The 11,793-nt window shown below is 46.8% G+C and overlaps 1 protein-coding gene across 2 annotated transcripts; it reads left to right on the top strand.

Annotated features, from left to right (window-relative positions):
* Positions 1 to 209: 209 nt before the first annotated feature.
* Wat (worker-enriched antennal transcript) lies at positions 210 to 9,863 on the top strand. 2 transcript variants are annotated; one of them, XM_076902490.1, is made up of 4 exons: positions 210 to 281; positions 6,032 to 6,158; positions 7,429 to 7,527; positions 9,745 to 9,863. In XM_076902490.1, the coding sequence occupies exons 1-4, from the start codon at positions 273 to 275 to the stop codon at positions 9,768 to 9,770; spliced, it is 261 nt and encodes an 86-aa protein (XP_076758605.1). In that variant the 5' UTR covers positions 210 to 272; the 3' UTR covers positions 9,771 to 9,863. The 2 variants fall into 2 exon arrangements, with proteins under 2 accessions (XP_076758605.1, XP_076758604.1); XM_076902489.1 differs by lacking the exon at positions 210 to 281 and adding an exon at positions 476 to 636.
* Positions 9,864 to 11,793: the final 1,930 nt, after the last annotated feature.

Here is an 11,793-nt window from a genome sequence, read left to right as displayed (position 1 = left end):
TGGCCTCCAGCGGCGACATATAAGTCCCAGGAACAGCGGGCACCTCGCGTCAAACGTTCCCGGCACGGCTAGCGCGCGGTCTACACCTACGATCCACCTTTTATCGGTATCGTTTCCTCTGCTCGGTTGGTAGGACCCCGAAAACCGAGGTATATCCGGCGGGTGGTACCGCGTCAGTTAAGTTGCTGCACGGTGGTGACTACCGCGAGACTGCTCTCCGAACCCTCTCTACCTCTTCCTCCCTCACCCTGGTTGACCAATCTCGACGAACCATGAGGATCGTAAGTAATATTCGCAGCTGTAAGGAGGCGGAAGAAAGGGAAGTTTTCCTCGGAGTGTTGCTCCGAGAGTCAGGATTAATTGGTGGGGGTGGTGGGTAACGGTGGGAGATACTTTCGCGGGACTAGGACTCGCGCTTTTATAGTGAACTAGCTCGCGCTCCCTGTGTTCGTTCGATCTCCATTTCGGTGAACCGCTAACAAGTATCACGGTTGTGCTCGCAGTTCGGCACATGACCCCTTCGGTCACATACACGGTCCCGGGGGAAATGAGGTGTCTGCTCGAATACCATCGAACACGGTAGTCGGATCGAAGATCGACGAAGGGTTCTCGCGCAGGATGACGCTGTTGTTGCAAGTGAGACCAGACATTCTCGTTTATCTATCTAGCGATTTTTATTCCTCGTGCGCGATCTTCTTCGTCACGATCGTGTAAAAGTGGACAAATCACGAGGTTCGCGTAATCCAATCGAACTTTCTACATTCTCGTATCCGAAACCATGGTTCAGCGAAAAATTCAACAATCGGCTAATCTATCGTTTCCACGGTCTATCCTCGTATTTCTGTGAAACTATCGCTCTCGTCGGAGTCGAGAGACTATACGTGGAACGGAAGGAAGTCGAAGGTGCGAGTAAAGGAAATCCGTAAACTCGACTCGGGTTCATTCACGAGACCGTAGCTTAAGGCCAGACAGGTCCACGTCCTTGCCCCGGGCAAGTCGTGACGTTTGCTGTTCAACTAACCCGTTCGCGGTAGTCCGCGTCGAATCTGTCGCGTCCGCTTCCTCGTATCGAGTACGGTTTCATCGAAATTTCGATAACGATGGAAACGAAAGGACAATTCGTGGAAACAGGCAAGTTCGATACCGTTTAATTTCTTCTCCGGTGTTTTTGCGGTACGTTCGCGAAAACGGCACCGCTTTTGGTCACGCGATCGAGATTCGATTGCAAAATTGTTCGCGTGGTTATCCTAATCCCTGTAAAACGGTTCGAAAGAAAGTTCCTTAGCACCGTGACACTTGACTCTCGCGTTCGATGTCGAACCTCCGATTGTGTAAACTTATTTACGCTTACAAGATTTCCTACTTAGGATTCGTCGTGCATTAATCCAGCTGGAACAACGAGAACTAGTTATGCAAAACGCGTTAGCGAGTATTAGGTAACGCGAAATCGGAGGTTCCAATAGCTGAAATTCATTAGAGAGCGAGCGAACTCGTTAGCGAATCGTAATCGGCTCACCCCGATCGCGACAGATCGGTAACCCTCTGTGTTAACTTGAGTAACCGCACGCGTGAATGACGGTTTCGAGTAGGCTGTGGCGAAATACGCGGATATTCTCGATCAATTTCGTTGAATTTCTGGTGCGTGAACGATACACGAGTCCCGTGATTCGTGTATCGCCTTCGGCGTTTCGTGTGTCGAAAACGACGTTTTTTACTGAAAAATTCCGCGGTTTCAATTTACACGCGACAATATTCTTCCATCGCGTACTTTTTCCTCCCTCATTTCCGATCCAGATAATATTTGTATATCGCGTCGAGTATTATTTATGAATTGGTTATTGCTCGACCAAGCGGAGAAGTACGGAGAGTAAGAAACGCGGCGGGTGTATGGTTACGAGGTATGACAGAAAAGTATCATAAATCATGTTTTACCGTTCGGAAGAAATATTGGTCAGACTTTGGTTGACACTCGAGATTGATGACAAATGTGTTGCATCAATGAAATTTGTGATCCTCTCGCTCTCTCTCTATTGAAACAAAATTTCGTCATTTCTCGTACTTTCAGCACGTTTTCTTCGAGTTAAATTCTTGTGAAATTTTCAATGGAATCGATCGATTTTCTTCATCCGAAACGATTCGTCCGATTTCATCGATTCATATTATTCATTGTACAAATCGTAATTGTATAAATGGTAGTTAGCGAGAATCGGTCGATGTACCGTGTACCGTGGCCGATTAATCATAACCATGTCTGAAAGACCGATTTCATCGTCGTTTTATCATTCTTTTGTTTTTGTTCGATGGCTGCACGGTCATTGAGCTCGTCGTCGTCGTCGTCGTCGTCGTCGTCATCTGTGAATCGTTGGATCGTGCGAGAGAAATGTTATGTAGGACACCTTTCGTTGGTACGGTTCTCCGATAGAAGAAAGAATCAGTTTAGGAGAGCGATTCGTCCGATCTATCTTCTCTCGGTAGGGCGAAAGTGGACAGGGTGAACGGATTGGAAAGGTGAGAAGCGAGACCTGTTCCCCAGCAGCAGCTGGGTATTTTTTCAAAAATCCCAGTGAATGGTGGTGAATTTCCCGCTCGGGAAGGAGAAATGCTCCGTAGCGATTTTCTCCGATAGCCGTTCAACCGTGACCGCGCACGCGATCGGAAGTGTTCATCCTGTTTCTCGTCTTGTCTTATCAGGAGTGACGTAATTATTAGACGGTTGCACTACTAGAGGGAAAAATGGATTTCGAATATCTATCGACAGAGTTTTGAAAGGTTCGTAACGATAAGTGCCGACGGAATAGAAATTGAATAGCCACGTGCATAAGACACAGTGGCCGTCCCACTTTCTAATTACGAAGACAGGTGCATTTTCCAACACCGTTGGCCCCTGTTTCGCGCAATAATTGGCCTACCGCCAAGGACTCGGAGCCGCGACACGACCAGGATGAAGTCGCGACACGGGGATGCTCGCTTTCACTTGACGGTACAATTTTAAATCGTCCTGTTGCGTAACGTTCCCGATTAGAATTGTAGTGTCGCAGGAACGATTTCACGTGACGTACTCCTCTAATATCTAGTTGGACCTCGCGCAACAACGCGCAACTACGAATTCCGTAACTAGGGTAGAGGTTTCTCCTCGTTCAGGTGGCGTCGTTTCCCTCTCGGAGAGCGCATTCCGTCGAATTTTCTGAACACCGACCTCGATTATCGCGCACGTTGCACAATTCCACCGCTGCCACCTTTCCGAAGGGAAAGACTCTCGGTTCACGTTCCGCAGGAAATAAGTCCACGCGATATTTCCCATTTATTTTCTAAAGTTTCTATTGTAATACACCAGCCGCGCTCTAGCGCTATAACGCGTCCGCTGGCACAATTTACTTTCCACCTTTTACGCAACCTTTCCACATGAGCTGCGGTACCATTCGAGTCAACATCAGGTAACTTCAAATTAAACACTTGCGACACGCAATTCGAAAAATTGTGAAAACCAGCCGAATCGATTCACCTCGGTTAGTCTTGATTAAATTTCAATCGACGCCGCGGTCGATCGGTTGCGAGAGCCACAAGGAAATTGCACCATTTTCACTCGAAAATAATAATCGGTAGGGAAAATTTCTCCGGCTCTGCCGCGATTGAATTTTCTAATCGTTACGAAGCACACTCCTCTAACTTGCGACTCGGAGAAAAAATGGTTTTAAGAGAAAAGAACGACTGGTTTACGAGCACGGTAAAACGCGCGGGCAGCATGCGGCGGAAAGGTAAAAGCGAGAAGATAACGTTTTGCACGAGCACGATGTGGGCGTGTTGCAACAATGGTGGTCTCGAGTGCAGTCGCGTGTCCGTGTGACTTATGTGCATTCCAGCTGTAGCGCGACAAAAGACTCTGGTGTAAATGAACCGTTTTGCTTCTGTCGCCGTCCATTGTCACCGTACAGAGGCCCGTTTACTTCGCGGAGACGTCTAAAATTAGAATCGAGAACGCATTCGTCGATACGGATGGATAAAGCCGACGAGTATCATTGACAGTTCAGTAGAGTTTAGACTACACGCGGAAGCGTTTCTATCCGTAACGATCGAGAGTTTCGCTTCGCGAACTCGCTGCGATATTAGTTGAAATTGTTAATGAAATCGACCTTGCGATCGAGCTGTTTGCGATAGGAAAACATTCGCGAACCGAACGGTTGGCCTTTCCCGTCTTGTCCGACACGATCGTCCGAACTGACGCATAAATCGTGACGGCGATCGTTATCTAGAAATGCGAGTAGTACATCGGTTTTACGATTCGTACAATTCGATTAAATTTACACCGATGTTTATTGCTCGAACAGCGCGAGTTAAAGAAAAGTCCGGAGCGTGCTCCTCGGTGGTTGCAGCTCGGTTAGTTTCGATGACTCGCTGCGTCGAGAAGTACCGGAGAACGGGCGGTTCCAACTAGATCGGAGGGGAAATAATAAAACGGACGTGTACGATCTCTTATCGATCGCCGAATAGAAAGGTAAAACGCGGTCCGATTCCGTAGTCGAGGCAGGATGGAAAAAAAGGAAAAGGCACGTTTCACAAATATGCGAGGTGTTTACAACTATTTCGTAACGACGCCAAGTCCAGGCTCGTCTCGACGCGGTGATCATTGACACGCGTTGGCTGTAGATATCGGAACACCGTGATCTATCGTCACGGCGTACGCACATGTGTGCCGCGGTTTGTGGGCGACCTCGTGCCTCCGTATCCACAATTGAACGCGTCTAACCAACTAACTTCTCCGCGGGAGAAGCGTTTCGAATCGTTTCTCTCACTTTCCGTAAGATATTGTTCCGACGAACCGGAGGAAAGAATAGCAGGCTCTCGAGAAAATAGATTAGATTCGCGATATTGCGAGAAACTCGTGAGCCCGTTTCCTCGGTAATTGCGCGGACGCGAAATTTATTCATATCTTTCTTGATCGGTGATTAGAACCGGCCGTGTCCATCAATCTACCGTACTCGGTAATCTACTCTACTCGGTTCGTTCTCCCTCGATCCATCCTTCTTCGTCCCGTTTCGATCACTCTCGTTTATAGTCACTTGTGACAAGTATAAATTTAGCCTGACGTAATCCCATGTTCGCCGTTTAGAAAGAAACGTAACGTTCCAGTAGAGATTACGTTATATCGGGTAGTTCGATCTGTAGTCGGCGAATACCTCATGAATTTTAAACGTATATAGGAAATTCTCGTCTTGTTTCTCGCAACAATTAATCGCCTTGACATTGTGTCGAGCATCGGGAAAGAAATCGCGCGGCGATTACGTGTCGCGTGGCTCACCTTGCATTCGATACAGAAAACCGTCGGAACAATTATTACGTGCATGCTCGTTCGACGACTAATTAATCGACGGCTGTTAAACCGAATCCACGCGCTACGCCGTAACGCGTGCAAAGTTGAGAACTAAATGTCATCGCACCCGTGCATACGTTCCCATACGGTATCCCATTGGCAAAGAAATGATCGCAAAGTCCGGTCCGCGAGTCGACTTTACTCCGCAACTATCGCTCTATAAATTGTACCGCATTTTTAATCAACGACCGCTCGTAAAAATAGTCGCGTCTTATCCGAATGGTGTTGTAGATAAAATACGACTTTGGTCGATCATCGATCATCCGCTCGAGGTTACCTACCGGTCACCAGCACCGGTTACGATCGTTTAACGAAGCTGTCGACTCTCGTTAATCGTCTCTCGCTGTCGTACCGCGAAGCTGGCAGCAGTCGACTCTGAATCCCTCGCGGAGGATCGTTCTCGGTTTCGATTTGATTTCATTTTCGATTTTTCGAAAGTCACCTTTTTTTTGCGCTCGGATTGAGAAATAGCGAAAGTAGAGTCGAGGATGCGTAATAACTCGTCTGCGATCCTCCATCCGTTAATTAACCGGTTGAATATAATTGAACGGCATTTAATAGACGGATAGTTGAGCAATGTTAATTTTAACGCGGTTTTCATTTTGCAACGCAGAAAATGAAACGATGAACGGTATAATAGGTGTTAAATCGTCTTTATTTCAGACAATTCTGGTCACGTTGGTCTTAATGGTCCTGGCGGTGGCCTCGTCCCAGAACTACAATCAGTTGTTCGCAGGATTTGGTCCGTATCTGAGACTAGCAGGAATGCGGGATCCACGATCGAACAGGGGTAGGTATACGTTACTAAAATGAAAAATGGCGAGAAAAAAATCGAGAGGTATTCGAGTTGACGCTGAGCGTATTACGATCGTTACCTTTACCGGAACTGGTTCACGAACACGGTTGGTTGAGCCACCGACAACGTGTGATTAGTATAATACGTCAAGGGAAAAATGAAAGCGCGCGTTAAATATCACGGATCGATTTTCTAAACATAGAGGGGAGGTTGAATTATATTAGATTCAGATGAAGATATTTACGTTCGATGTTAGATATTTCTTATTTGTTCGACGCGTGCAAATCGATGTATACGTAATCAGGATAAACGATCCTCGCGATCGAATGCAACGCGCCGTGGAGCGTTTGCCAAGCGGAATGGGTGCCAAGTTCAGACTCACCTATGGACGATAAATGGCAACGGGAAAGTGCGACCGGAATGACCGGGGCATTCGAGTTGCCCTGAAACTGGTGCCGATCTGTACTCTGGTACCCGTGTGTCGGATTACTTTTCTCTTCGACGTGCCGTTCTCTATCGCAATCTCGACTAATTTATATACTACGAAGGATAACGAACCTTGGGTTACGTAAACGGTTTCGAGTAATTATATTCATTCGTGTGAGAGATAAATTAGAAAGACGATGAACGCGGTAGCTTCGATCGGGTAGGGTTCCCTTTTCTTAATTAACCGGAACAATAATTGATCGAGCGTCGCGATTTTGTAACAGTGCACTTATACACGTTGCGCACTATTTCTTACGCTCCGTATGCATCAGTGGAAGCCATTAACTCGGAATAACTGATCGATTAATAACTGTTCGCGTTAATAATTACTTCCCGATTCGTGGAGATTTCCAGAGGCTTTCTTGAAAACTATTCCGCGTGTGACCAAACTATCGAATTCGTAAACAACATTACTGAAATTCCAAATATCTCGGGAAATTGTATTCAACATCGTCGAGGAAGTGAAAATCATCTGGTTGCATAAGGAATTTCGTAATCGTCGAGCGATTAAGATCGGTCGACCGGCGGACAATCGAGGTCGGAAAGTTAAGAGACAGGCTAACGTGCTCGGTTGCGTGATACGTTTATGATTTTTCCCAAGCGTTACGGAGACGTCGCGTTGCTTCTGATTGAAATTCCTACGGAATCGGGTCAGTGGGCGTGGAAACGAGGAATTGGAAAAGGCGCGATGGTCGGTAGCGAACTAATCCGATAGGGGAATTGCGTTGTCGAGAAATGAAATTTCCTACGAAAGGTTTGACGATGATGTTTTCCGCAGGTCCAGTGGTGTTTCCACCTGCTCCACCGCTGAACAGCGCCGATTCCAGCGGAGTGATCGCTGGCGCGAGCGGTTACGGATTCGTGCCACCCAACCCAGGTAAATCCCTGTTCGGATTCTAAGGGGAAAAGCGAGGAGGCAACCAACGAATGACACTCGGTCCTTCACCAAAGACTCATCGGGACGATGACACTAACCTCGAGCACTTGTCGCCGTCCCTGCGCACACCTAACTTGTGAATAAATTGCTGTTAATTTGTTATCATACTCGCCCGACCACCCTATTCTCACTCGTTTTAACCGTTTTAACCGATGCACCAAGATTCGAACGGTCAGTGCACTGACCCGATCTGTTATTCCTTTCGTCGCGTTGCTAATTTTACTTAAATAACCTGAACGAAATCCTGAACGGTCGCCCCTAGAATCGAAGAATCGAGCTGAGTTCGTGCTCGATCCTTGGATACTTTCCGTGAAAGGCGTTCCATCTTGATCGCGGTCGTGATCGTGAACTCCTCGAGGACGACACCTGCTTCGTTATCCCTGACCTCTCCTATATATAAATGTCAAATACACCGGAACGCGGAAGATGGTCATTTTTAAACGAACCTTCAAAGGCTTTCGTTCACATCTCATGCGAATTCCTCGAATCGCACGTAACTTGTAAATATATCCACGATACCTACGACTCTTCTTAGATGCCTAACTACGTAGTCTCCGATAGTGCTAACTTAATCACACATTAATACACGATCTCTCTGGTTGCCTTTGTTCCGATTCGGGACGAACGATTGGACGAATTTCCAGGTAAGTCGCTCGCTCACCCGTACCCGTAGCGTTTTCGTTCGAATCGTCGTTATCGAAATCGTGCCACGCCGATAGCGTTCTTCGTCGCTCGACGGAGAATAAATGAGAAAGGGAGGGAATACCGGTTTCCCTTCGTTGAAGAAGAGTCAGCCTTGGGATCCACTTAGAGGGACGGGGGATTCAGTGAAAGTGATTTTGTTCGCTTCCTGACTTAAACTCGTTTGCGCGTAACCTCGGCTGAGCTACTTCGCGAGGCGTAACAGGTGTTACGAGGTCAGCTAGGTCGACGACAAGGTCGCTGCTTTTGGCGGCGCGTTGGAAATCGTCTGCGCTCCCATTCGAAGATCAACGGCTCGTCGACTCCTTCTTCGCGGTCAAGTTCGTTCGTTTTACCGCCTTTTCTTTTCTTTCAGCGAGGTAACCGCGAATTCTTTCCCGTTTTTTCCCCCCTATTCCGCAAGGAAAACAGCGCGCTGGTATTCCCGAAAGCTTTTACCGGAGATTTACAATCGTGGCCGCAATTACGGCTCGTTTAGAGGTATTCGCCGTTTCCTTTAGCGCGAGTTAACGTCGTAAACGAAACATACTCGACACGTATCGTATCGCGATACAATTTCGAACAACCGCGAACAGCTGTTATTTAATACGCCATGAATTTGCAATTTCTCGTGGACCCGATTATTCCACGGAATAGAGATTAAATCGGTGCGCAAAGAATTTCAACAAGTATTATAATAACAGTTAATTGAATTACCCGAGGAAAGATACATGGTTCGTTAATGAAAGTTTGTTGAAAAATGCGACGATGCAACGCGATTGAATGCTCGCGGAGCGTTTACGTGGGTAAAAAAAGGAAAGAACTCTGGCACTCGAGTTGCTCTCCGCAGCCTATTCGATCTCTCGGGAGCTGGGGCCTAAATTTACGCGGAGCTCCGCTATCATGGCGCGGCCGTTCGGCCGCTTAATGGATCTCGGTTCTCGTTCGGCCCCTCGGTTAACTTTATTGTCAGCGCCGCGGTCGGAGGCAACGGGCAGAAAAGCGAGCACTTACCAGTCGAAGGGTGGCTGGGTGACGAGGGTCCTCTAATTAGCAGCTTTGAAGCGGTCCCGGGCCTGACTTCTCATTAGCAACAGGGGTGGTCAGGTGTCTCGACGATTACTCCGCGGAAACGGGACTTTGCCGGTTAGCCGCTCGACGCGGGAATATTACTCGACGGTTTACAGGAGACGTCGTGTCTCGCGGGTGAATTCGAGGACGGTGCGTGGAGATTCGATTAGACGGAGACCCGGGAAACGAAGGAACTTTTGTTGCGGCGATGTTTGCGCGATCCGGAGTCTCGTTTGGTTTGTTGGTTCGCGGTGCGTTCCGCTGATCGCCGGATACTCCGGGGAGGAAATTTGTTTGCATTTACGGGGGAAGGTTCGGGGAGGTTTGAGTTTCGAGTTCGGTTCTAGCCACCGGATCGCGGCGTTTCAGTAACCGAGGATGATCGATCTCCGTGTTCTGTTGCAGGTTACTACAGGTACTTTTACTATTAACGAAGAATGGAAGAGGTAGAAGAATATTTAGGGACCGTCTCTAGGAAATCGATGGATCCACGGAAAGGAGTAATTTCGAAGCCAAAAATGTCGTTTATTTATATACCATTTAACCACTTATTCCCATTGCGCTGGACTAGTGCTGTACCTTGTTTCTAACGGCACCCAAGCGCACCCCTTAACAGTATTCGTATAAAGAGGCGTATCGGATTAATATATTGTTAATGTTTTCTATAACTAGTATTAGCGTAGTAAAAAGTTTATAGCGATCAATTACCGACTCGAAGATTGCATAATATCTCCAACTGCGATCTGACAGATATATTTGAGGTTTTTGTAAGATCTTTCTTGCGCCATGTGCAAGAACGATCGAACGTTGGATAAAAATAAAAAAAAATATGAAAAAAAGTAAAAGTAAAAATACGTTTAAAACTACTCGCTAAAAGTTACACAGTCGAATCGATTAAGAAATACAATTTACTCTGTTCGATCAGCTGTAGAGATAAAAATAAATCCAATCGATCGTGCTTCAAAGCGTTTTTCGCATAAAATTTACATTGTATCATCGCCGATACACGTAAGAGATACAAGGATCGAGGTGTTTTCACGATTTCCCAAGCGCGTGCCACCGTACTACGCATGCATGCCTCGGCTATCGCGTTACATCTCCGATGCGTGCCCGGAAAAATTGTGGGTTATGCCGTCAACTCTGGGTTCTGTTCATCGATCACCGATAATTTTGTTCGGCCATCGGTCATTGTTAATCAGCGTCAACAACCCGACTATTAATAGCTATACATAATTCTGGTGCAATAAACTTGTTTGTTACTAACGAGAACGCTCTCCTCCGCTGAACGTCGTTATTTATTTACTGTTCGTTAGCTTCGACGCGTGATAAACTTCTCGATGGAAAGTAAAAGAAGAAAAATCGTTACTGCCTATAGAATGGGAAAGGTGAACAGAGAACAAGACGATGTAAGTCGTACTTGCGGTTTGCTGTAAATCTATACGTAATGAAAAAGGTATCGAAAAAGGTGATCTTTGCCTGGTGCATTGAAAATCGAATTTCACGGTGCATTAACAATTAAGAATAGTAGCACCGTAAGAAATGTTATTCGACGGAACTATCGATGCATCGAATCGCGTACAGAGCGATTGATAATTGCGAAAGTTTGCGTCGTAACGTGGCTCTCGCGACTCGAGGTGATACTCTTTCGAGGTGAAATCGCGAGTGACGGTAACGAGATAGCTGTACCTATCAGAAGTGACCTACTCGATACCATTTGCTTTATTATCGACGATAACGAAGATATGCAAAACGACGGAAACTCCGATCTTGCAAAGATCGGCGACACTTGCTCCGGTTCTCCGGTGGAACGCGGATCCAGGCTTGTTTAACAGCAGGAGATTCGAAAGCGTGCGGAGAACGTTAATGCGTCGTTCCATCCCGTGGGGAACATAATCGACGACGACGTTCCGCACGCGTCCCGTCAAGTTAATCACTCTCTCTCTCTCTCTCTCTCTCTCCCTCCCTGATCGACGATTAACGAGACGTCCGTTAGATCGTTAACATTTACCATACCTTACCAGTTTGACCAGTCCGGAGAGGTCGCGATCTTCGTTAGGTCTTGACCCGCGTCGCCTCGATCTACTTACCGCGCGCGTATCGGTATTCAATTACCAAAGCGCTATCGACGCTTAATCCCATTTCGTCATTTTATATTTTTAACGATAAAAGAAATCCGCTGTTTTTCACTTTCCAATTAGACTTTCACGGTCGAATTATCGTGTCCAATTTCCCGATGAATCAATTTCTCTATTCTCCAACATTTCCCTTAACATCTTACGTCATGGCCAGCGTGTACGTGCTAGGTGCACACGTAATAATCGATGTTGTTGCAATCTCGCGGAAGAAGGCGTAACGCGTCGACGGTTTACGATAAACCGGAAGCAAGATCGATAGAATTACCAGGAATTTTCTACGAAGAGAAGGATAGAGATGTTTCGTACGCTTGCCTTATCG

The sequence above is a fragment of the Xylocopa sonorina genome, chromosome 10 (assembly GCF_050948175.1).
Source record: "Xylocopa sonorina isolate GNS202 chromosome 10, iyXylSono1_principal, whole genome shotgun sequence".
NCBI classification, from domain to species: Eukaryota; Metazoa; Arthropoda; class Insecta; order Hymenoptera; family Apidae; genus Xylocopa; species Xylocopa sonorina.
The sequence above is the reverse complement of the archived record's forward strand: the minus strand, read 5'-3'. Positions and strand labels throughout refer to the sequence as shown.

Coding starts and splice junctions, on each gene's coding strand:
- Wat (XM_076902489.1), top strand. Junction 6,159..7,428: donor GGATCCACGATCGAACAGGG/GTAGGTATACGT, acceptor TGTTTTCCGCAG/GTCCAGTGGTGTTTCCACCT. Junction 7,528..9,744: donor ATTCGTGCCACCCAACCCAG/GTAAATCCCTGT, acceptor GTTCTGTTGCAG/GTTACTACAGGTACTTTTAC.